We start from the raw sequence: 25,215 nt of genomic DNA on the forward strand, positions 1-25,215 counted from the left end.
GACGCCTTCTGTGCAAGGGTCCTGAGGAATTGCAAGAAACCCTAGGATGAGGACCCTGGTGCCAGGGGCTCTGCAGACTCGGCCATCTTCATGAGTTTGCCGACGTCGATGGGCGTTGCGCCGTCCTGCTGCCAGTCGTTGAGGCGGTCCAGCAGCGCCCTCAACTCGTCCTCCCCCAGCTGCTCCTTCAGGAAACCCATCGCCGTCTGCAGCTCCTCTTGCGTCACCTGCGCGCCACATGCTGCAGCATTGAGTCTCTTGCCAGAAAAGAGGCGAGCACCTGAGACTCGTCTCAGAACAGCGCCGAGCACTGAGGCTTCTGTCCGAACAGCGGCCAGCATTTGAGGCTCTTCCCTGGACACTGGTGAGCATTGAGGCACTCGCCAGAACAGAGGCGAGCATTGGAGACTCTTCTTCAAACAGCGGCGAGCATCGAGGCGCTCGTCTGACAGCAGCCAGTAAACGCTCACAGATAAAAGCATATCTCTATAGGTTTGTGCCTCCAGAGAATCTACAATGTCTTTGATCACTGCATTCAGGGAATAAGACATGCAGCATGCTGCACACTGCGCAAAGGTGCGGACAGAGACTTGATTGCGCGCACAGCACATGCTCCCATCTGCTGCGTGCAACACTGCCTTTCATACCGGGTCCACAAGCAGGCGTGGCACTTGAGAGCGTTTAGCATATTAAGATACAGCGCATGAGCGCACCATGCCGTCGTTGTCTGTGTCCAGGACGTGCATGGCCTCGCCAATCTTGGACTCCACACTATCCAGCTCCTTCTCAATGCGCTCCAGGATCCCCGTCACCTGCAGATTTCACACACCACGACCGTTACAGGCAATCATGATGCACTGCAAAGAATGACGCACTGCACTGGTGCATGCCTGACAGCTTGATTTTGAGGACCCAAGGAACAGACAACAACACCAAGGAGTCTGTTAGGTCGTACATATGTACTCCAGAGTGGCATGTGTCACACCTTGTCAGCCAGCCGCTTCTGCCCGATCACCTCTTTCACCTCCGCCGGTTTCTCCACCTGTGCGCGCAAGCCAGTCTCACATGTCAAATAAAGACTAACAACTCTGGATAGCAAGCTCGTGCATGCAAAAGTGCAGCCGCCCTAATCACCGAGCCAGCTTGCAAATAACTACTACTGAACAGATCAAGCGAATTATTGAGAGTTCCGGGGAAAAAAACAAACATGACGCGAATAATCCCTAGCATAATCTGAGATTCTGCTACTACCTGAAAGGACACGGGCTGCCTGCAGAAGATGCACATACAAACTTTTCAGGGAAGGTGAGAGACGCGCCTTGATGTTGCCGCGCTGGAAGATCATGGTGAGGGCGCCGCGCGCGCTGATCTCACTGTTGAGCCGCTCAATCTCGTTTTTGACCAGGCCCATGAACGCGCTGCGCTCGCTGCTCACCCCGCTGCTGCTTGCCAGCATCGCCAACGCGCTACAGGAGCACGCGGAAAATCCATGTTACAATAAATATCTTGTGAGGGTGCAAGTCACAACAAATGCACAAGTGCACCACGTCCGGCCTCATGCGCAAGTCACAGCTGTGGAGGACCCGAGTTCCAATTGAAGGTTTTGCGAGTCTTGGGAAGCTGGGAAGGCCAAGATTGCAGCATCTCTAGAAGAAAAAACTTTCAAAAATTATCTAGATACATTGTGGACTCTAAGCACAGACCTAACGGGTTTGACTACAAGGGAAAGGTCCATTGACCGCACCTGATGACCTTGCGCATGCGCTCCTCTTTGGCGGCTGCGATCTTGCATGCCTTCTCCTCCGCGCTCTCGCCCTCAAACACGTCCATCACCGCCGACGCCTGCGCCTCACGCACCACCGCCGCTGCTGCCGCTGCCGACAGCTCCTCCTGCGCGTTCTGCATGCATGCACCATACCGTAAGCCACGCTGTTTTAAAGCAGAGAGCGATGGCGTTGGAGGGAGTTAAGAAAGGGAGTGTTGTCCTGACCAGCGGCAAATGGGCCTGAATGGTGTGGCCTTATCCATGCAGGGGTCAGGACCTGCAAGACGCCGGCTGTCTCTGCTGCCCCCCTGACCAGTGCTGCAAGGTTGACCACTCCTGTTTGACATCTTTTGTCGGCAAAACAACCAGTCAATCAAAGCACCTATTGGGAGCGCGTCACTCTCAAGAAGGGTGCCAAGCTTACACAAAACCGTCCAAAGCCTCCCTGGAAAGCTCAGCTGATCATGTGTGCACCGTGTGCGGCTGTGTATAGTCCCAAGAAAGCAGTGCCACCTGGCCGGGTTGGATGATGGGGATTTCGGCCTGCAGCAGTGCGGCGGCCTCCTTGTTCTCCTCCACGATCAGCTCCTCCTCGCGCCTAAGCTGGTCCAGCTTGCGGTCGTAGTCAGCGTCACCGTCGCGGTCCAGCGTGACTTCAGCGATGACCTGTACAGCCACGATGATGTCACGCCACATCAGCATCACAGTGCAGACTCTCACATGTGAGTGGGTTATCCAGTGTAAATGTGGCCAGCCTTCCACTTCATGGATTCATCCATCTCGTGGTAAATGCCATGCCAGGCTTGTAGTTCAGTATGCACACCTCTGTTCGTAATCGTTCAAGGAACCCATGCGCAAAAGATGGCTGCCACAAAAGGATGTAGAGCCAAAATGCCTTGACATGGACACTCATGCGCACAGTGGAGGGGCATGGATCTTCTGCAGAAAATAAAAAGCCAGGGTGCCAGGAAGCGCACCTTGTTGGGCAGCGAGGAGATGGTCTCCTTGAGGGACTCATATGGTGCATCCTCACGTGGCGACTCCAGCGGCTGCGTCACTGTGAACGCGCGCGACAGCAGCAGCAGCGAGCTTGGCAGCGCCCTGCATGCACTCGTGCTACGTCAGACCACCTACTTCATCCTCAACAACAAACTGTATCGGAACCTTGCGTTTGCACATGCCAGAAGGAGCAGCAAGAACACAGATGAATCCACACAAAAGTTAAGCAGCTTGGGCATGAGCATATAGCCTCAACGTCAAGAGTGGCCAATTGAAGGTTTCTCAACAATACCATATACTGCACAGACTCGATCTGAGTGCAAAAAAGCAAGGCAGCCGCACCTGTTGAGGGAGAGATCGAGCCACTCCTTGAGCTGCTTGCGCATGAACATGACTGCGCCCTCCCCGAACGGCGCGCGCATGCCTCGCGCCCGGCACGCCTGCAGCAGCGTCAAGTTTACACTTCTTACATTTGGATACTCAAGATGGAGAGCGGCAGGGGTCAACACTACCACATCACAAGATGCTGATGCGGTAAAAGCCCATTTTCTTTGGAGGATTCGAGGAAAAATTTCTGCTGCCCTTGCGCAGCTAGGCCTTGCAATACAACAGAACTTGAAGGAAAAGGAGGTCCTTTGTGGAAATAGATTCTTGCCTGCCGCAGCTCGTCCTCGGACAGCGCCTCCAGCCCCTCAGCCTTGATCATGCGGTCGTCGCGCTTTATCTGCTCCAGGTGCGAACGCAGCCGCGCCACCTGTCGCATGCGCGCATCTTGCTATGAGCAATGGTATCAACCACAAAGCTTGCCCACAATGCTGCAGTAGTGCTCCGCATGCATACAGTTTGGCGGTCCCACAGCACTTCTCAGTAGATTGGCATCTGTTATATGGGTCATTATGATCCGTTAGTACAGCAGTTCGATGACAACGCATGCTTTGCCTCAATTGTTGTCAGGCTTGGGTGTCAGAGCAAAGCCGAAGCAGGGGAAATCACAGGGCCCGGAGAGGTGGCGCTCACCAGGAAGGCGTCGGTGCCGAAGGGCTGGATGCCGACAAAGCGGCAGAGATTGACGAGGTGAATCCGCTCCAAGTTGTCCAGCGTGAGCTCGTCGTTGAAGAGCTGCGCGAACTTGACGATCTCATACTGACTCACCGGCTGCCCCGCGCGAACCTGCTTCATGAAGGCGTAGAGCTCCGCTGCGGAGGCCTGCGTCTCGCCCGTCTTGCTGGACTTCATGTTCTTCGCCATCTCCGACACCGTGTCCTGCGCAAAAAATACGGTGCATATAGGGTTTGGGTTGGGTTTATGATACATCCCTTGGGGTGCAACTGACGCAGGCTTCTTGACAAGCCTGTCCTGAGAGCTCCTCCTGTGCAGCTCCATGAGCTTTTGAACATGGAGCATGGCTCTATGTGAACAACACGGCCTTCTCAAGCAAGTGCGGGTCAATCTCTATCCATCGCAAGCCTGATCAGAACAATCGCAAGCTTTAAACGGCAACAAAGACCGCCTTTGAAGCTCCTCTTCAGGTGCTTATATATGATCAGGGAGGTCAGCTCACCTGCAGGAAGCGTGCAACTTCCAATTTGACACCGACGCGCTTCTTGAGCTCCTCTTCCTTCTTCAGCTTGTCCTCAAACGTGGACGGCAGCATGTTGGGGAACAGCTTGAGCGCCACAGGCAGCAGCAGCTCCATGAAGGGAATCGCCAGGATCACCAGCATGGGCACCATGCGGAAGACATCCGCCGTCGTCCGCGTCAGCTGCCGCCGCTCGCGCCTGATGAGACCATACAAGTAATAACCAGTCTGTAATGTACTGCCTGACCAGGCATGCAGCCATATTGGCCGACAAGTAATGACAGAGCTTTCTGCATGCTTTCCACCAATCACTTGTCGCCCTGCTGCCCTTGCTTGACAGGCTGCAGAACAGATCTTTTCTGGGCTTGCCTGTAAAGCTCTTCACAACTCATGGGGTGACGCCATCTGCACCTGAATTCAGATGGCTGTGGAGAACTGGACAAGATGAGGAAGGAGGTAGATTGTTGGATTTCTGCCATGGTGTTGCGGGAGTGAGCTTTCATATAATCAGAGATTTGGAGCAGTCACCTGGTGAGTTGGTGCCCATGCAGCGCCTTGTTGATCAGGCGCAGAGTGATCTTCACCTCTGCATACAGCAGCTTCATTCCAGACTGCAAATCACAACACACACGCTGCTTAGCACAGAACATCCAAAGAGCACAACAACAAGCAGCAAGCCTTTGATTCTGCCAGCAGCTCATTTTGTCCAACCTATCACGATCAAGGCACCCCTCAACCAACTTTTTTCAGTCCCATCTTCAAGTTGCCGTCACTCTGCCGCCTGCACTGCTAAGTTGCTGGTTAGGCATATTCACAACATTCCCAATTTTTAAAGTCAATCCTAAACGTTCTCCATGTGTGCACTCATACCCAGGGCTATATTCTTGTCTAGGGTGGGCCATATCCTAAGATGTTACTGTCAGTGTTGGTAGGCAAACGGGCCTCATATCCTTTGAACACCAAGCAAAGGCAGCAGAAGTGTCCTGCTTCCTACTTAAGCAGCACGAGGCTCACCCAGTAGTGCTTGGCCTCCTTCTTGGTGGCCAGCCACCAACCCTTGTAGACCTCGCGCCGCTCGGCTCTGGACAGCGCCATGAAGCGCCCAATGCGGCCAGGCATCGACACTGTGAACATCACAGACATGCGCACAAACGAGTATGTTGCTTGCGCCAGCGTCCTCACCCTGCATGGAACAAAGGAGACTTGCATTCTTCCGTGCAATCGCACATCATCCTGCAATTGTGCGCCACAGCCATGAGCCTGGAGAGCTCCAGTGCCTTTTCACATACACGGCCCTGCTTTCCAAGGGGGGCAGACTGGCAGGGACACTGCAAAGCTTGCTGATGACACTGCTTTGTATGCCCGACACAGGTAAGAGCTCTATAGAATATCATGCAGGATGCCATCAGAACACCAGGTAGGAAGCCAACCTGTCTGCAATGGTTGTCTCCGCAAACTGACTCCTGCTCCTGCTGCGGGCCTCCGCTTTGCTGCGCGCCTTTTGTAGTGAGCCGATGGCGTCATCACAAAGCTTGGCATCTCCGGTGACAGCAGCAGCCGAGATAATTGCTGCACAACCCCAAAAATTCCCATTACAGGGGTCACTTATTGAGGATGAGGTCGAAGTCAGCAGAAGAACAGGTGACGACCTAGACAAGCACCCAACATCTGCCTGAACCCTACTGTCCAGCTAGTAGCATTATTGGGACCCAATCGAATGACAAACGAGTAAAGAAGGTTTATAGATCAAACCAATGAGGCTTTCACATGATGGAATGTACAGCTGCAATAAGGATCGTCTTGATGGACACGCCCTTCAAGCAGAGTTGACCGCCCACCTTTACGACCTTGAAGTACAGTTACTATACGCACTAGTTGAAAATTGTGGGCCATTATGAAACGAATTGTTATGATGCTCGAAACAAACCAGTCGCTGAAGGTGGTGACTCTTCCAGCACTTTTTCTCTCCGCTGGTTATCTTCCTGCTCTTCCTCTGTAGGCTGTGCAAAAGCCGGCTGCGCGCTTTGAGGAAGGAATGGTGTGTTGCTGAATCCATTTCTCCTGTTGCCCTTATCCCACGAGCTCTGGCTGTCCTGTGGCTGAAGCAAGGAACAACATGCAGGGAATATCTGCCTGGATGCTTGTATCTGCAGCTCCCTTGATATGACATGCCAGCCTGTAGCCCCGTTGAGTTCTTGATTTCTGAGAAGGAGCCTTAGTCCGCTGGTGGCAGTCCTTCTCAACGCCATTGGGGAGCCAAGGCTAGATTCGCTCACGTGCTACCTCAAAGCCCAGGACTTCTGCATAACAACTCCTCTCGATACCTCAACATTTTGCACAATCAGGCTGTGCAGTACATCTCCTGAAGGCGCTGTCCTGACGCTACGATGGAAATAGCACAGGCGTGAACCTGCATGTAAATTCGCGTCTGACTATACTAATTCTTCCGTAATGTGCCACGTCAGTTTTGCTTCAATGCATTCTCGGCACCACAATTGCTTCAGATATTAGAGTTTGGCTCAATTAAATAAATTTTGGATCTTCATTCGCTGTGTGCCAGGCATACATGAGAAATCTGCAGCGTATTGCTTGTTCCCAGATCCTCGCCACATGCTAACTACATCTTGATACCGGAACGCTTCTGCAAAGTCAACATCTTGCAAGCACTGTAAAAATATAATGATAAGACACTCCAGATTCTTGTCGTCGTATCTCAACCGCGCGTGGGGAGCCTGCACTGGCGACCATCAAGTACATGCCGAGAGGCCATCGTCCGTTTTCTGGCACTGTAAGAGAATAGACTCCATTTCGATTTGCCATTCAATTGTTTCAAATTGCCCCAGTTATTTTCTACCGGCTCGATCATGCCTGTATGGTGAATGCAAATGGCTGTAGCAGGGCGCAGTGAATGCGAGAGGCATTTTGCCAGCGATGCGTCCAATCGATCCAGTAGGGGGGATAATGACGCCCACATAGCGAATGTGGCCAGCCCATCTCTGTCGATCGACCGCAGTGGGTTGTTTCAAATTCAGCCACACAGCCACAGCCCAACAGCAGGCAAGGAGCCCGAGACAGACATGTGCAAGCACCTCAAGGCTCTCATACAGGTACTGATGTGATTCTCCTGGTGATTGACCTGATTATCGAAGCTGTACTGCTCCAAATAAATTGCACATACAATGCCAATACTATACTTATATGTCAATGCAATGCACTAAATGGACTGTTGTGTGACTTCCTAAGTCAGCCTTCACACTTTTCGCTTGTGATGCAGTTCCGAGGCGGCCCCATCTCCATTGCGGAGTACATGTCGGTAAGACACATCTGTGAATAACCCAGTGTTTCTGCTGGCGCCAAACCCCTCACGTTCTGCCTTTTCATGCTCTGTTATAAGTGGACTGTAGTTTCCTGTTGGCAGTTGGCAGAGAAAAAAGTCTCTACTGCTGGAACGCACATACAGAAAATGAATGCCTTTCTGCGCAGGAGGTGCTGACTAACCCGAGCGCGGGATACTACACGACGAGAAATGTGTTTGGGGAGGCTGGCGACTTCATCACCTCACCTGAAATCTCACAGCTCTTTGGAGAGGTGCGTTCTGCCTCCCATGTCTTTGCTGCGGGTTACAAACAGAGGCCATGAAAATCAATGCAAATTTTTTGGCAGGCTGTTTTATATCAAAGGCCCAAAAACACTTTGTAACAGGGAAATATACCAGGAAACCATGCGGCACGAGACAAACCATGATGGCAAACTAGTCAAGTGTCTCTAGTTCAACAGGACAACATGTGTCTGTCTATTTTTGCTGTGCAATTAAACATGACTTACATACTTGTTTTCATCCTTTCTACATGATATACACCTCTGGTTCATCACAGCGCATAGTTTCGCGTGGCGGCTGCTTGCCTGCAGACGAACCATGCTTCTTGGCAGAAAGAAATGTACTACTAGTAATAATGGTACTATATTAAGTTTCCTGTTGCTGCTGCAGATGGTGGGCATCTGGTGCGTGTGGATGTGGCACGAGATGGGCAGGCCGCATGCTCTGAGGCTGGTGGAGCTCGGCCCTGGCAGGGGCACTCTCTTGGCAGACCTGCTGCGATCCACAGCCACCTTCAAGGACTTTGCCCTGTCTGTCTCTGCAGACCTCGTTGAGGTGAGTCCTCCTACTCACCTCCTCTGAACATATATACATGGATGAAGTTTCCTACAGACATCCTGATATTTGCACCTGTGATGCTGCTCGGGGTCTGTTGCATGCTTTTGCAAGCTCGCGTACTCTCTCACTTAACGGGAGGGTTTTGGTTTACTTTGTTAACAACCCGAGCAGAACCGGCACATAGGCATTATCAGCCCATGTGAACCTTAGATTCCTGCAAAGAGGATTTGGGACAAGGCTGCTGACGTCACCGCAGGTGAGTGATGCTCTGAGAGAGCGGCAGCGAAGCGCTCTGGACTGCAGCACGACAGCGACAGTGTCTGATGATGGAGTTGAGGGCCACACCAGCGGCCTGACTGGAATCCCGGTACGCTTCAATTTCTCCGCAAAATCCCTACCAAGCCGTATGTCCCATGGTCATGTGCTGTTTGCCATGCCAGTGGTCTCAATAATCTTGTGAAGATCTCAATTTTGTGAAGAGTAGGTGGTAGTTCTGTCAAGCCATGTGAGTAGCTCAGTTGATGGCGAGCTGGATGTGCAGGTGAGGTGGCATAGGAGCCTGGACACAGTCAGCAGTGACTCACCCGCCATCTACATCGCGCACGAATTCTTTGATGCGCTGCCTGTGCACCAATTCCAGCGCACAGACAGGTGAACCGCATGGTGCTATATCATGCTGCATCGCTTGGCTCTCAACTTCCTCCTCTGCTCCTATGGCATATTTGGTGAACAAAATGGTCTAACTCTGGCCACCACGGCATGTGTCGGACTGAGATCACCGTTGCTAGATTGTTAAGCTGTAAAGCTGAGGACCTCCAACAGCCTGCTCTGAGCAACAAGGTGCCTCTGCAGCTCAATGCTCTTCGAGAGCTAGCTTTGCCTCTCCATGGCTTAATGTGACTGGCGATCTGGTTTGCAAGTGGGAGTATCCTTCCGCAGGCATGGAGTGCTCACTGATTGTGCACTTGGCAGGGGTTGGAGGGAACGCCTGGTGGACGTGTCAGATGATGACAGCGACCCGCTGCACCTGCGCATGGTCCTGGCGCCAAATCAGACGCCAGCCTCCAAGCTGCTCCTGTCACGCCGTCTTGAGGCGTTGCCTCCCGATGCTGGTCTGCATCCCTTTTGCAAAATTATGTAAATCGACATGGCCATCAGAGGGTCAAGGACTGCTACTCAAGAATATGACTTGATTCTATGGATCAAGAGGCTGCAAGGCTGCTCTTTTGCTCTTCACCCGTGCTAGCAACTTTGCAGGCGGAGGTTGAGAGGCTCATGCTATCCTGACTACTTGTTTGGGGCAAGCATTGGAGTTTTAGGACAGGAAACCTTGTGTTCATCTGCAAGAAAGTCCAGACCAGGAGTTTTTGGCTCCCTGTGCAGATCAGTGGTTGCGCTTCCTGGAGATCTGTCCTCAGGGCATGGCGATAGCGGGGGACCTGGCGCGGCGGGTGACTAAGGAGGGGGGCGCCGCGTTAGTTATCGACTACGGGAGGGATCGCCCCTACCCGGCCTCTCTGGCGGCCATCCGTGACCATGGCTTTGTCAACATGCTGTCAGCGCCGGGGCTCGCTGACCTCAGCGCGCACGTTGACTTCAGCGCTCTCAGGTGATGATGTCATTGCTGCATCATGGTGTACGAATCTCAACATGATAAACAATTGCAGGCCTCCCTGGGGATCCCCTGTGATGAAGAATTGAGGGTACACTTTCAACCGCAAGATGTTTATGATGAGGAAGATTCTAGGTCATCTGAACCTTCCATGATGCCTCTCTTTCTCTCAATGTGCCATGACTGCGTCAAGTGGTTTTGGTTCGGCCCATCTCTCCCTCCTTCTTACAATTCAGGCCTGCCCCTGCCACAGTCATACTTCTGAATCGCTGCACCGTGTGTTTTGGAGCGCATGTGATGCAAGGTGCCACCAGTATCTTCTAACCGATCTCTGGCATTTGTTACACAGGCAGGGAGTGAGTGAGGCGACAGAGGGCGCAGCGTGCTGCCACGGCCCCATACCACAGGCGCAGTTTCTGGAAGCGCTCGGCATCCGGGAGCGGCTGGCGGCGCTGCTAGAAAACGCCTCAGAAGAGGAAGCCGGCCACTTAATAAGCAGTTATGAGCGCCTTGTCACCGGCTCCGAGCCTGATCAGGCACGCTACCTCCCTCCTGCACTCTTATTGCTCTCCCTTTTTCAATATTGGCCCTCTTCCTCAATTGTGCACTAGGACCGTTCCTGACAACTCTGCGGGGACACTTACGCCCTCCAATACTTCTGAAGCTTCTGGCTTGCCTTGCGTGTTTATGCCATCACAGTTGGTTCTTTGGGTGTCTTTTGTGCCGTTAGCACAAAAGACACCCTTTCTTCCTATTTGGCGCTATCAGCCCCTTGTATGCTCTTGCATCTCTCTTCTTTTCATCTTGTGTTTTCAGCGGGTGACAGTGGGTGAGCATGCTAGCAGGAGGGCAGCGGTAGCAGTGGAGCCGGGAGTGTTCAAAAGGAAGGTGGCTCAAAGGATGCAAGCAAGGAAGAGGTGAAGCTGGAAGGCATGGGTCAGACATACAAGGCCTTTGCAATCCTTCCTGCCAGCAAAACGGTCCCGCTGCCCTTCGACTCGTGATTTGTACAACGTGCTTACATGCAAAGGGAGTCTTGAACAGAGCCAGCTGGCATGAAAACTGACACTATCAATAAGACTGCTTTTCTTGCCGATGAAAAATGAGGGGTTTGCAATAGATGACCCGCAGTGGAAGTGTTCACATAAGATGCATGAAAGTACATGTACACCAGACCATACAATTCTGTGGTATGTATAGTATGGGCCCACCGACTCTCATACGGTCAGTGACTTATACGGTCCAGTACATTAGTGGAGTTTGTTCCTAGTACATCAGTGGAGTTTGCGGAATACAGGAATGCCCGCTTTTTGTACAGATAATTAAGGATGGCTAGTATTTGCAATTCCTCAGCTTATGGTACCGCCGGTGTTGCCTTGCCTCTTAAGCCGGACTGCCGTCGCCCATCAGCATCTGACACCGTTGCCTCGAGAAGAACAACACCGTTGAGTCCTCGTGAATGGCATGTACTCTGCTGATTGTCCATTGAAAAATCTCTTAGTGCAATGATATCCTTGGCATGTGCACCTTTAAACGTTTACTTCAGAACAGCAAAAACAGCAGCACTTACCTATCAGAACAGGCTCCACAGAAACGTCATACAGAGCATGTATAGAATAAGCATTATTGGTGTGGATATCAAAAGTTTCCAGGGGACACCGCCACGCTGCACAACAGCATGGGCTGCTTTAGGACAAATTAAAGCAGACAGAACAAGGCTGGGATTCCACGAGATAGGCAGCAGGAGTATTAATTGAATTCAAGCAATCTTTCTGTACCTCTCTCTGTAACCCTGTAGACTCCGAAGGATTTTTATGCTGGCTTTGCTCCAACTTGCTCAAGCGCACTTTTACGCTTTCCAATTCAGCCCACAAGCGAGTGTATTCTGGATACGGACTTTCTGTCCACCCGGTCTGGCACAATAATGCCCTTCTATGAATTGGCTGGCACGCCCTGTGCTTCAGTCTCGATGTAGATGATGTGAGGCCCAGTCTAGGAAAGCCAAGATTGCGGTTCCATGCAGTCGATTGGACTGAGGCCATCATCGTGCTTCTCGTGCTCCTATGGCTGGAACTAGTGAAAATTGGCAGCTGGCCAAAGGCACTTGCCAGGCAGGCACAATCGAGCAGATCTGTTCGCCTGATCTGGCATATGCCTCGATGCATCGAACCCTCTCGAGTTGGCGACGGACAGCTTGCTCAGCGAGTTGTTGGTGATTGTTCTTTAGTGCTTGCCAGGGACTCTTAGATCGAGATTGTCAGGCTCGTTCGTCTAAGACAGAATCAGATGAAATAATATACCTATGGACGCACCGTGCGAGTTCTGGGTAGGGAAGCCACCTCATTGCTTGATCGTTTGCCCTGTCGCGCTGAGTTGAAGGCTCCAGTGCAATGTGCATAGCTCAAGAGATGATATCTTATTTCATCACATAGGAGAGTGCAGCAAATCTGGCGCTGACCTCTTAAAGCTACTGTCAGCAGTTTTTGCAGTAAGCCAAAGGATGTACTGGTATGTTCTGCAGATGGCTCAGCCGCCAATCAAATGGCTCCAACTCCAGATGCAAATTGTGGGGGAGAACATTGCCCACCAGCTGCAGGAGCTTCTTAAGACCACAGATCCTGCGAATCGCGCGGTCATTGAAAAGGAGAAGGACCGGCTTGAAGAAAGGGAGAAGAAACTGCTGCAGCTATTCGGTGCCCTGCAGACTCAGCAGGCTGGCCCAGCAGGTGAGTTCCTTGCTGCTCTGCATTGCCCCTTGACAGGTGGCCCTATGGCCAGCTTCCAAGTCAGGTTTCAAGCGCTGCCAAGTGCGTTAGTGCACACTCCCAGTCAGTGGACGGCGCTGCACTCATGAACTGTGGCATCTGTGTCTCATATGCTGAAGCTGCAGCCAGAGACTGGTTTTGGTACCATCACCCTGTGGTGGATTCATGGACTTGATTTAGATAGATAGATAGGTAGACTTGAAGAACAACACTCAGAGCTAGCACCAACTTTTGCAATAAGGCTGCTCCCTTCTTTCCGCAGGTGCAGTCCTCACAGCGGCAAGCGCTCTACCTGCTGAACCAGAGTTGCAGAAGTTCTGGTATCAGCTTGCTGCAGTCAAGGAGCTGAGCACACTTGATTCAGCCCAGTTCTTGCAGTTAGGCAACAATGCCCGCTTCCCGCAAGAAAGAAATAGCAGCCTTCTTGTGCGGCGGTGCTATTTGGAGCTCAGCCAAATCTTGCTCGAATACCTTGAGGCCGAGGGGCACACTTTTATCATCACTGGGAATCCAGGTACTTACTTCTCGAAGACAAAACAGAATGCTGGTCGCATTTTGCAGCATTGTCATTTGCAGTCAAGAGTACATGTGATGACCATTCTCGTCTCCATTCCAACGCAGGTATTGGCAAGAGCCTGTTCCTCTACTTCCTGATGTGGCTGCTGGTCCAGTTGGGAAGGACATTCGTGTGGGACAGGCGGGGTGCAAGTGCGGTGGTCCTGTTCAGTCCCACGGGAGTGTGCGAGGGTCCGCTGCAGGCCTTCACCGCAGAGTTGAGAAATCCGCAGACATGATGAGCTTCCAAGTCATTCCTTAAGGTAGCAATCAAACTGCGAATGGTCCGGGTGACAGCGGCGAGCTTGCAGGGTACAATTGCCCTGAGGCAGGTATGCTTTGCAGGTACCTGGTGGACGGGAAGCCTCCGTTGTACACAGCAGCCAAGACGGTGCTTGTCACTTCTCCTGACTGGGATGTCTGGAAGGTGCGAGCTTGTGCAAGCTTGCAGCCGTCTAGCAATCGCAAGCAAGGGGAGTGCCTTGCAGCTGTACAAGTTTTAGGCCTTGCAGCATTAAGAGGCCACGCCTAATTCAAATTAGTTGGCCGGGCCCATTGACCGTGCAGGAAGCCAAGAAGCGGCCACAATCCCTGCTCAGGCACATGCCCACATGGAATTGGGGAGAGGTGGAGGCAGCCCGCAAGCAAATCTTCAGCACGCAGGACGAGGAAGATGTTGCGAGCAGGTACAGCAAGTGGGGCGGAATTCCCCGCTTTGTGCTCCAGAACACTGACTCGGAAGACCAGGCCCTGCTGCAGCTAGCTCTTGACGAGTGCACAATCGACAATCTCGCCAGCGGCATGATAGACCTCAGTAGCGCCTCTGAAATCAGCCACAGCCTCCTGCACCAGACGGTGGAAGCAGGCTATCTGAGGGGCCCGGTGGTGTTCGCATCAGACTGGGTGCAGGCAGAGCTGATCAACAGATATCTGCATTTCACGAAACATAAGGTACACGACTTCCTGGCAGCATCGGGGGGTACGCCCACCATCGCAGCCTTCAGGGGAGCGCTCTGGGAGCGCTATGCACATGTGGCCCTGCAGCGCGGGGGGACCTTCAGCTGCAGGGACCTGCAAGACGCAGAAGCTGGCCCCTTCAAGATTGAGCTCGAGCCATGCAGCAGCTCTGTGGGTTTGTGGTACCTCCAGGACATCACCACACAGCTTGACAACGGCGTGTATGGCTGGGGCAGGAGCAAGAACTTGCCCGCAATCGATGCAGTCGTCCAGCCAGACAAGCTGTTCCAAATTACTGTGCTTGGAGACCACAGGATCAATGCAAAGGGCCTGACCAATGCTGTGCGTGCAATGCGGGGCGAACAGCAGGCAGTGCAGCTGTTCTTTGTTGTCCCGCCGGATGTGTTCAGCAGGTACACAAAGCAGACATTAAAGCGAATCAGGGTAGACCTTGAAGCAGAGCATGTGGCCCGTGCAGGCAAGCAGTTTGTTTTTAGGCTCAATTTCTGATTATGAGACAACGAAACTCCCAAGACGATTCTGCGAGTTATTGACAGGTGGGAAACTATCAACAGAAACTAATGTAGTGGTCGCTGATGCGGTGGATTTCACAGCATTTAAAAGAGGAATGCACATGAAAGGGATGGCTGCAATGTCATGCACCTTCAAAAGGTGGCCTGTGAGCTCTTGCATGCTAATGCTTGAGAGGTTGACGAGCATATGGAAAGCTGCACAAATGCACAACCATATCAAGGGGGGTTTAACTGAGCTTAGAGTTTCAGGGTTGATGAAGAGGCTGCACACACCATCGTTGTAAAATTATCCTTCTGCGTGTTCGCTTGTGGTTGCAAATCAGTCATTCACAAGCAAGACATGCAATATCGTCAATGTACAAATACAAAGCAGGTGGTGCCGGCAGTCACTATGTGAAGACATGGGACTCCCATGATGGGAGCATTGTTTTACAATACCCATAATTCTAAAGAAACAAGCGCCACCTGCAATACATATTTTGCCCCATCACAGTACTGTACTGTACTGTACTAGTAGCAGCTGAACAGGTTTGCAAAGGCCCTTCAAGGCGCCACCCTGGCGCCACCAAGGGGCAATTGCAGACCTTCAACTCATTACAACTTAAAGGAATAGAGGCTAACCCACAAGCTCAGTGATCTCTAGATTACTACGGGTTTTCGTCACAGAACACTATCCTAAACTCCTTAGACATTACCATGACTACTTTGCTCCCCAGGTATGTTTGTTGACTTCTACCTGAAGCCCTCAGGTCTGCCACGGGCATATTCGCAGGTTTGCTCAAAGATATGTCCGATGGTGATCATGTCGGCCTCGCCAAAAGCGCGGCCGATGATCTGCAATCCCACCGGCAGAGCTTGCCCCTGGCTACCTCCGCCCTCCTCAAATCCACATGGCACCACCATTGCTGGCAGGCCTACATGGCACACTCCTTGTCAGCACTGCTAGGCTTGACCCCATGCATTCAAACCCAATTAAGCTCACAGCCGACTTTCCTTCCCATGCAGAAAATGCGTAGAAGACATTTCACGACCTGCAAACAAGATCATAATAATACCTCCATGGTACCTGGAATGAGTTGTGAATTGCATGCAAGCAGCGAGAATATCAGTGAGCTGCATTGACGCCACATGTAAGATGATACTGTACGCTCTGCTGCTGCCACTGGTTTCCTCACCCCTCCCAAAACTCCTCTAATGCTGATATTGATCAATGGCTTTGAAAGAAAAGGGGAGTCGACCTGCAAGGTTGATGTTGACAGTCATGAGGTCGCCCTTGTACATCTCCAACGGATCCGAGTTGACCTGCCCTATTCTGTACGCCGCTGTTGGCGCGGCCGGGCTTATGAGCGCGTCGTGCTCTGCCAGAGCAGCATACAATTCCCTCTGCACGAGCGTCCGCACCTGCACATGGTACGGCCACTGATGTGAAAACGCAGACTTCGATGGCATTTGCGCTGCAAATTTGCAGAAACACGATGGGAAAACACTCTTCTTATTGGGGCCTGCAAATCACTTGCCTCTCCCATCACCGGACCTGCTGCCGTGATGTCTAATGTAGTTGCAGGGGCAGGAAACATGCAGGCACGCTACCATGTGCAAGGACGGCACTGTGAGCCCTCTGGTTTGTCCTGCTACCTCTGCAAGTGTCTTATATAAGAGCTACAGGAAGCTGGTATTCATGCACTGAGTGAGATCAGAAAAAAGTTCATGGAGAGGTGGACAAGGCTGCACACCTGCAGTGCGCGCTTGTAGTAAGCGTCGTAGTAACCGGCTGACAGAGCGTAGGTGCCCATGAGGATACGGCGCTTCACCTCTGCGTTTAGCCCCTCGCCCCTCGTCTCATTGTACAACTCCCTTATGTTCGCCACCTGCATCAGGTCGGAGATGAAAGGTCACGCATCACAATCCAAAGTTTGTGACAGGTCTCACTGCTTGAAAGAATAGTTTTGCACGACCTGCACTCTAGAAGCTGCCTGACACCTTGCCTGCATTCCTCTGCTGTGAGAGCAGAGGCATATGTTGTTTCCACGCACAACTCCGCCTTCAGGATTGCCATATATGAAACGATACTTTGTTTGGCAGATGGCATAGATTCTGAAGACGGCACAGCAGGCGCATGCCTGCTTGTGGAGGCCATAGCGCACGCCGTCGAACCGCGACAGATTGGAGGAGGCCTCTGACGTGGCGATGACGTAATAAGCAGGCAGCCCGGCATCTGACGATGGCAGAGAAACCTGGCAGCATCACAAATATAGTTTTTGCTGGCGTTCATTCGAATCCACAACGCTCCAAGCCTGCTGAGTGTAATCCTACAGCTGGGCGGACAATTGCAGCAGTTGCAAAGACAAATGGACAACACCACTTAGTCATGACAGTATGAAACAGTTCTTGGCTACGATGTTTGGGGCCTGGTATGAAAAGGGCAAAAAGGGAGATATAGCTCGGGGAGCCAAACCTCATCCACGTCAGCGCCCAGGCTCTCTAGATGTCGCGCGGCCCTCGCGAATGCGTCAGAGACCCCTGCGGCAACGCCGGCGCCCGTAGTTTCACGGATGATGCCGATGCGCTTGCCGGCCAGGGGGCGGCTGCTGAGGCTGCTGGCCTGGGGCAGGCCCTCCGCATAATCCTGCGCCGGCCGTGGCGATGACGTGGCGTCCAGGTCATCCCTCCCTGCAGCCATGCGATTATTCCTCCAGATGCTCCTCTTGGAAAGTAAGCTTCCCGACCATACCGCTGCTTCACATCCCGGCAAAAGCTCTTGAACAAATCCCCAAAATTGCATCGGTGCATGGTCAAAAGCTCCATCTGCCGCCAAAGCATCCCCACAATTTCAGGTGTCACCACATCTCAGAGCTCAAGTAGGCAATCCCTCTGCATTGGAAGCATTTGCTCACGCGTACTGGCCTCACGTCCATCCTCCGAAGAACATCCCCTATCTTTCCTGAGATTGGCAGCTCAAGGCCCCCGACTTTTCGCCATGACACGGGTGCAACAACACAAGATCTCAAGTGCTCAAGTGTGGCTCGACGCGCCTGCTATGGTGCTGAGCATGAGCGCAGCGTCCTCCACAGTGCGTGCTAAAGGACCCACGCAGTCCAGAGAGGACCCATACGCGATCAATCCCGACCTTGAGACTCGCCCGTATGTGGGCTTGATGCCCACCACGCCACAGAAGTGCGCTGGCTGCCGAATGCTGCCACCTGTTACATAAATCACAAAATTTGAAAGCACTTGTAAAGAATTGCACTTTATTGGGATTGGCGGGTTCTTGCAAGAGAAATATCAGCATGCAGATCTGGTGGATGCCCATAAATGTAAAAAACCCTGTGTCACGGCCACTTTATTGCACATGCCTCTGGCATTGCATTCACAGATCTAAGGTCGATACAGCGAGCAGTCCGATTGCACAGACGCAGCTGGCAGAGATTTCTGAGGAAAATTTGGTCAAGGTTAGTCTAGCTGACCTGTGTCGCTCCCCAGAGTCCCCACGCACTGGTCGGCAGCCACTGCAGCTGCAGAGCCGCCTGAAGACCCCCCTGGAACCCTGTCCAAATCCCATGGATTCCGGGTGACCTGCAAAGGGGAACACAATATAATCAAATGATCTACATTCCTGTCCCCCAATAACCATCTCAACAAGCGCATCAGCCAATCTCCATCTTTGTCGACGCCAGCGCTTATTTAAGGAGGAAGCACTGGGCACTCTAACATTTACCACAACCAAAAGTACTGCCCTGCATTACATAGAACGAATACATGGCTCTTTGAGGCGATGACACTCGCAATTTCAAGTCTGCGAGTATATCATGAGGTGAGTCACCTGGTAGTCGCTGGACTCTGTGGTGGAACCCATGGCAAAGGCATCGCAGTTTGTTTTGCCGATCATGACCGCGCCGGCCGCCTTGAGCCGAGCGACGGCCGTGGCGTCGTAGGAGGGTACGTATCCTTTGAGCACCCTCGCTCCTGCTGTCGTCTCCACTCCCGCTGTGCACAGTGTGTCCTGCATCAGAATTTATTCCTCAACCAGTACTGATCAACTGTAAGGGTGGATGCACAATGGCCTGCACCGGCATTGGGAGCGGCACATGTACATGCAGCGCCTGGCATGCAGCGCCCTTGCAAATCTGCCAAGCTCCTAGTTTGGTGCAAAGCCCCACAATGCACCTCCTGCAAGTCTAGCTTGAGATTGGGGCTTGCAGTTTCACTCTTCTTACATAGGGACTCTATGCACACCTTGATTCCAAAGGGGACGCCGGCTAGCGGGCCCAGCCCTGATGCACCCTCCCTGGCTATCCTGTCGTCCAGCTGGCGAGCTGATAGGCGCGCTGACTCAGCCGCCACTGTGATGAAGCTGCGAATCTGCGGCTCAGCTGCCTCCAGCTGCTCCAGGTACTGCTCTGTGATCTCTACTGCACTGCATGCATGCCAGCACATGTCAGGCCGCTTAAACTCACATGCATCTGCTTTCAACTGCCTTACCTTGTCCCATCCAAGGTAACATGTCCAGTGTGCATGTTGTGAGGCAAGGGAACAATTGCATACTGACAGGTGTGCAGCACAACAAGAAATATACTACCGTTGGGAGGAACTGTTTACTTAAGGGGCACCAGTCAGCGTGCCTGCGAGCCTTTGATCGAAGGTCATGCTGTATCTGTCGTATGAGTGATGTTGCTGTGACTGCAGGCGCTGCTGCAGCAGCTGCACATGAGACAAGGCTCCTGGTCCTTCTGTGCTGGCCGCTCATTGCGCTGCAAGGAAATAGTCCGGTGGCACCTGTCCATCCATATCCTTTCTTTCACAAGAAACCATTTTCGCAGCACACAGTATTCATCTGTGGTGAATCTGTTGAAGCATGGCTTGCGAACCTGGAGCGCACAGTCCACTGAGAGAATTCAAGCCCTTACCAGTGGATTTTGCGCTGCTAATATATTCGTTATGTATGGCTACGTTGGTTCTACTATACTGTCTGAACTGCTGCGCTACTCTGTGGTGGGGCAATGGAGAAGAGGAAAAGCTGCACAGCATCCTGACTGGCTGCGTGGCGCCAAGTAGGCCTGCCTCCTTCAAAAGCATTGTATGAGAGGCCCTGTGCAAATCCATCATGTATGTTAATAGTATTTGCCGCAAGTCCACTCGCCTTGATGGCAAAGGATGAGGGTTTCATGCAGCTCCAAGAGGGTTTCACCATCAGCAGGTCCTGGCTCTCGGACGTTTAAGGTTCCTTCAATATCAATATTATAACATCACAAATTCAGAATGGCATAGCAGATGTCGAAGATCACCAGGAGAACGGATTTTGGCCCGCACGGCTTCCGATGGCTGACGTTGAAAAGGATAGAGGTGAGCTTCTGATAGCTCCTGTCATTTTGTGCATCCTAAGTAATAATCTGGTTCCTATTGAACATCAAGTCGCGTCCCATCTGCGATGAGTCTGTGAGCATGATGTGCCAAGAGCGCCCAATTTCCTTCAAGCTAGAAACTGACTAGTTTTACTATGTGTCGTGCAGTATGAGGACCCACACGGCAGGCTGCGCTTCTGGGAGTCAGCCGAGCGCCTGTCAAGGCATGGCGACGTCGATGGCGTCGCCATCATCACGCTGGTAAGAGCTATTGCCAAGCTTGTCCCTGGGATCGTTCGATCTCTTCACAACAGTGGGGGACTTGGGATGCTGATAGGATCATCGAGACCTTACAAGCTTCTTTTGAATATTTCTCCAGCCGTCTGACTGCTGTGGTGGTATCTGTTGGCAGGTCCGCTCCAAGGAGGAGCCCCTCAAGGTCATCCTGGAGGCGCAGTTCCGCCCATCTCAGGGCAACACAGTCATCGAGGTGATCCATTCGCTCCATTCATGCCTTCCACCCGGTCACCGAACATAAATCCCGACAGCACCTGAGCATGCGATCTATGGCGACACATGCACCTGCTTGGCTGCAAAATCTTGATGACTCTGCAAACCTTTGCATAAAATTGCTGCATCATCCGCCCGCTGCTTCGTCAAATTCAAATACAAATTCGTCAACAGTCTTTCTTTTGGGCTGCAGCTTCCGGCGGGGCTGATAGATACAGGGGAGTCTGCAGCAGAAGCGGCAGTCAGGGAGCTCAAAGAGGAGACAGGCATGTACTCCTCTCTTCTGCAAAATAGATCTGTAGTCCTGCGAGCTCCCAAGCCATGCATCCTGGATGACCCCGCGGACTGTGTTCAGATCCAGTTGGCAGCATCTTTCTTGTGCTGAGCTGCGCGTATGAATCGTCTGAGGTGACATAAGAGCTACTACCAAGTCGTGGGAGGGGCTGCCCTTGCAGGGTACACTGGGCGTGTCACGGAGGTGTCACCCATCTGCTTCAGCGATCCAGGCATGAGCAATGCCAACATGCAGTTTGCCGTTGTGGATGTGGACGCAGATGCTTCCGAGAATGCTGACATCAACCCTGAGCTGGAGGTGAGGGAATCTTTCTGCACCCACCGTACTTTGCTTCCCATCTCGCAGCGTCCAAAGAGACTTGTCACACTCCCTGGTGTGGTTTGCTAGCGCATACTCAATGTGACTTGAGCAGTCATTGCTTGCCTGCGCTTCAATCTCCCATTCGCTTGTCCAAACTTAAGGAGATGGCTTGTGTTTGCAGGAGGGTGAGTTCATTGATGTGTTCCTGCTCCCCTACGACGGCCTCTACGATGCACTGCTGGTGAGCTTCCATAGCCTGCCCCAGGATTGCTTGCTAGAGATCTACTCCTGCAGGTGCAAGTGCAAATGAATGGTAGCACCAGGTCATGAATTGCAGAATTTGCGTCTTGCACATGTCAACTTTGCGACCTGTTGGTTGTTCGCCAGAAGTGAGAAACCTGTGGGCTGCAAGGACTCTGCAGTGGTTGATCGGGGGGGCCTGCCCCCCGCACCAGTATTTTAAGGTCCCCCGACCGGGCACGTAGTGTCCCTAAAGTCCTTTTGGGCTCCAGATGATCTGATACACCGATCCCCCTTTGGAAGGATATAGCATTCCCCGTGATATATTTGCTGATCTGGACTCTTGAGGTCCTGAAAGACAGCATCGCTATCCCATTGCTGCACCAGACTGCGTGACGGGTCAATGAGGAACGCAGCCCCTTGCTGCGTCATAAGCAGCAGTTCATTAGCAGCATTTTCGATGTTCACATCAGTATACGTTTTAACATGGTATACTCTGAGAAACCATAAATGGTATCGGTGTTTGGCAAGGGTGAGGACTGCCACCCCTTCTGCTAACCCATGCAGAGCATGAACCATTTGTAAGTGCAGGCAAAGCAGAAGGAGACGGGGTGGGACGTGGACGCGCGGCTGCTGATGTATGCTGACGCCATCAAGCGCACAGCGCAGCGCGCATTTGCGCCGGAGGGAACGCCGGAAGACATCGCCACCGCTGACTCAGTGGCGGCCACGTCAGCGCACTCGGACGAGCCCCTGGCTTCTGGCCTGCCCAAGCTCCACATCAAGACCAGGTAACATTGTGTTTATAAAGCGTTATCTGACATTTGTCGGCATTGAGATATGGACCGTGAAACATTGCCTCCTGACTTGTGAAGATGAATGTTCCTACCTGCAAGTGAGGCAGAAGTCTTGTGTCCTGACTTGTGAAGACAAATGTTGCCGTTCTGAAGAGCGAACGAGGCACAATATCTTGGGATAGCATGTCTTAACGTCAGTTTGCAGGAAACGTAGTTGGCTGCTTTCCGTGTAGTCTAGCTAACACATGCATGTTGTTTCCCTTTCGAACACCACTCAGCAATGTGCAACTTTGATTTGTTGTTTGGTGCAGGGCGGATGCACACACCAATGGTAGCAGTGCAGCCAAATCAGACTCGGGGGCCAGCGCTGAGTCAGCTGCCAGGAGCAGCGCAGAAGCTGCCGACAAGGCGGCGCACAGCTTCCAGGAGGGCTTCATCCCCCAGGACCCCTCCCCGGCCGTCCTCAAGACGGAGTTCCCTCACGAGCTGGAGCATGTCACAGAACACCCGCCCCTAAAGACGGTGGGTCCGATTATTTGCACGTTGTTGTTAGCCCATCTTTTGAACTATCACATGCTGGTCCTGCCAGAGGCAAGGTGCGTCTGCAGACAAGCTGAATGTAAAGGCTACCAAAATCCTTCCCTTGTTGGATTCGCCAGATCCAAGCAAGATATAATTTTCCATGGGCCTATGCCTATCGGAATTAAATATTTTTGTTTGGACAAGAGCCGATCCATGCTGGCAACCTTAAAAGCTGACTGCAACACAGCAGTTCTCGCTCTGTGAGGCATAAAGGCTCTTTCCTTGGAGTTTGGGGTTATTACTTGCCACACTGTGACTACTATATTGTTAAAATTTCAGGACATCAACTCTTGAGCTCTTTGAGCAGTTTTTCAAGCTTCTCCAGATTCTATGGCTAACGTGAGAGACCTGTTTGCATATAGATATACAACAACCCTGATGGGGAAATTCTGCTGGAGAACGAGGCGGCGCCTGGCCGCAGCAGCGAAGACAACATCAGGCAGCCCTCACAGGCCAGGTGTGCCACTTGTTTCCTATCTGGACTTGTGTGTGGAATAATGCGTTATCACTTACCAGTACCACAGGTCTCTCCGTGTGCATATCCGATGCATTGCGGTAGGCGCCTGAGTGGTGCCGTATTCTGGAAGCCTTAAACATTGCCAAAACTTGCAGCAAGGAGGCAGTTCCTGCTTCACAGCTCATGCCACAATGCTTGCTATCTTTGGACCTTGGGATCCAGAGCTCTACATCTTGCAGCATGTTGAAGACAGGGTTGTCAGGCAGGGTTGTCAAGACAGGGATGCAAAGATACGCCTGGCTTGTATCCTGGGGACCCCATGCAACATGTGCGTGTTGCACTGTCTGAAGCAATGAATGTTGTCCGGCAGGCCAGAATCACAGGCACGGGAGGGGGCGTTTGAATTGGAGCGCCGGCCCTCCATTGACTTAGCAGCCGGCCTGAACAGGAGCCCTCGGCGGGCGCCAGGCGCTGATGTGGATGATGACGTGGACATCCGGCCGGGGCTGTTCCCTCACTTCCGCTCGGCCGCCGCCCCCGCCGCAGCCTCCGCCGCCGCTCCCGCCGCAGCAGGTGGGCGCTTTTGAATCTAAAATTAATAGGCTTGGAAGGGGAAGGTTGAAACAAGCCTTGTAGATCTAGTTGAAAGGTTGCCCCGAGTGAATTCTAGAATGAATTGCACAATATGACCATTACATACCAGGCATTCTCCAGGGCCAGACAAAGTCTGTATTCTGTTGCTATCGTATGCAAGTCCCCTCAACATGCAACGCAACCGGTCTTCCTGTCTCTAAGTGGATGTCTTAAATAAGGAGTATGTCGGCGGACTGCAGAAGTGCCCAACGGCCATGCAAGCGAGGAGATCTTTGCATCACCCTTCAAGCGCCAGGGCAGCCTGTTTTCCATGGAGCCTGTCTCCAGCGGCGATCTTGCCACCAGCTCTGCTGATGGAAGCACCAAAAATGGCAACGGCAGCAATGTCGTGTACTGCCCGGTGGGCATCACCCCTGGGAAAAACCCTGACTCAGGGGTGAGCGAGTCGAAAGAGGCAGCCACCGCGAAGCCAGCTGACGTGGCTGCCAGCACGGACGGGGATGTGGAAATGCAGTGTGAGTTGCAAGGGGCAAAGGACGGCCGGGATTTGAATTTGAGTGCAAATTCGAATGCGGTCAGTTTTGGTCTTGGGGTTGTGTTGGGGGGCCTTGTTGGGGCATTGCTTGCCTACTCTGGCGGCCTGCGCAGAACCTGATTTTGCAGTGCTACCTCCACTGAACAGTATTCAGCTCTGCAGCCGCTTAACTTGCAAGGTGCTCCATGCATGGATAAAAGTGCAGGAAGCAAAAATAGGACAAAATGTAGACAGACAGTATCATGGACTTTGCCCTGACTTTGTTGAGGGACTGCTTGACAGCCTAGACAGGACCTCAGACCGCCAATTCAGGGAGCAAGTCGCCACAATAGAATATGAGCCTGTTGAAGGATTGACATGCGCCTTCTAGTAGTGAAGACTGCTTGCTCTTTTACAAGGGCGTTGTTGTCCACTTAAAGCCACGCTCAGCAAGGTGCAGGCACATTATGTATAGGGCTGCTTTGGCTTTTTGAGCACCACCCACCAGATGTAACTTGAACAGCATATTTAAGAAAACGATAAGGTTGCACAAAAAGCATGCATGCAAAAAGCTCTGTACCGAATGATACTGCCGCAGAACAAGGCAGTGCACAACTATAAATCTATACTCCGCTTGGGGCATAAGCGGATTCCCATACAGACAAC

The 25,215-nt window shown here is 52.3% G+C and overlaps 4 protein-coding genes across 4 annotated transcripts; 2 read left to right on the plus strand and 2 right to left on the minus strand.

The window, feature by feature from the left end:
- Positions 1-41: 41 nt before the first annotated feature.
- Positions 42-6,725, minus strand: COCSUDRAFT_49147 (LETM1-domain-containing protein; the record flags this gene model as incomplete). The annotated part of the gene is made up of 15 exons (XM_005643110.1): positions 6,271-6,725; positions 5,774-5,912; positions 5,358-5,526; positions 4,872-4,954; positions 4,326-4,542; positions 3,782-4,027; positions 3,372-3,518; positions 3,107-3,204; positions 2,743-2,866; positions 2,279-2,431; positions 1,745-1,899; positions 1,286-1,466; positions 986-1,042; positions 714-812; positions 42-227 (listed from the first exon to the last, which is right to left on the minus strand). Exons 1-15 carry the CDS (start codon positions 6,590-6,592, stop codon positions 42-44), a joined length of 2,376 nt encoding a protein of 791 aa, XP_005643167.1. The 5' UTR covers positions 6,593-6,725.
- Positions 6,726-7,611: 886 nt separating this feature from the next.
- Positions 7,612-15,024, plus strand: COCSUDRAFT_49148 (DUF185-domain-containing protein; the record flags this gene model as incomplete). The annotated part of the gene is made up of 13 exons (XM_005643111.1): positions 7,612-7,656; positions 7,827-7,931; positions 8,332-8,496; positions 8,756-8,866; positions 9,041-9,150; positions 9,472-9,611; positions 9,883-10,108; positions 10,461-10,623; positions 12,633-12,837; positions 13,139-13,390; positions 13,498-13,615; positions 13,777-13,858; positions 13,999-15,024. The coding sequence occupies 13 exons, from the start codon at positions 7,612-7,614 to the stop codon at positions 14,896-14,898; spliced, it is 2,622 nt and encodes an 873-aa protein (XP_005643168.1). The 3' UTR covers positions 14,899-15,024.
- Positions 15,025-15,319: 295 nt separating this feature from the next.
- COCSUDRAFT_54845 (glutamyl tRNA amidotransferase, subunit A) lies at positions 15,320-20,002 on the minus strand. Its single transcript, XM_005643112.1, has 11 exons — positions 19,826-20,002; positions 19,541-19,694; positions 19,155-19,335; positions 18,742-18,921; positions 18,386-18,494; positions 17,954-18,121; positions 17,377-17,591; positions 17,042-17,155; positions 16,655-16,789; positions 16,160-16,322; positions 15,320-15,835 (listed from the first exon to the last, which is right to left on the minus strand). The coding sequence occupies exons 1-11, from the start codon at positions 19,992-19,994 to the stop codon at positions 15,654-15,656; spliced, it is 1,770 nt and encodes a 589-aa protein (XP_005643169.1). The 5' UTR covers positions 19,995-20,002; the 3' UTR covers positions 15,320-15,653.
- A 165-nt stretch (positions 20,003-20,167) lies between these two features.
- Positions 20,168-25,075, plus strand: COCSUDRAFT_49150 (hypothetical protein). The gene is made up of 11 exons (XM_005643113.1): positions 20,168-20,261; positions 20,429-20,521; positions 20,673-20,750; positions 20,964-21,117; positions 21,226-21,362; positions 21,547-21,606; positions 22,197-22,396; positions 22,714-22,924; positions 23,347-23,441; positions 23,812-24,014; positions 24,275-25,075. The coding sequence occupies exons 1-11, from the start codon at positions 20,190-20,192 to the stop codon at positions 24,688-24,690; spliced, it is 1,719 nt and encodes a 572-aa protein (XP_005643170.1). The 5' UTR covers positions 20,168-20,189; the 3' UTR covers positions 24,691-25,075.
- The last annotated feature ends 140 nt before the right edge of the window (positions 25,076-25,215 follow it).

The sequence above is a fragment of the Coccomyxa subellipsoidea genome (genome assembly GCF_000258705.1).
Source record: "Coccomyxa subellipsoidea C-169, whole genome shotgun sequence".
NCBI lineage: Eukaryota > Viridiplantae > Chlorophyta > Trebouxiophyceae > Coccomyxaceae > Coccomyxa > Coccomyxa subellipsoidea.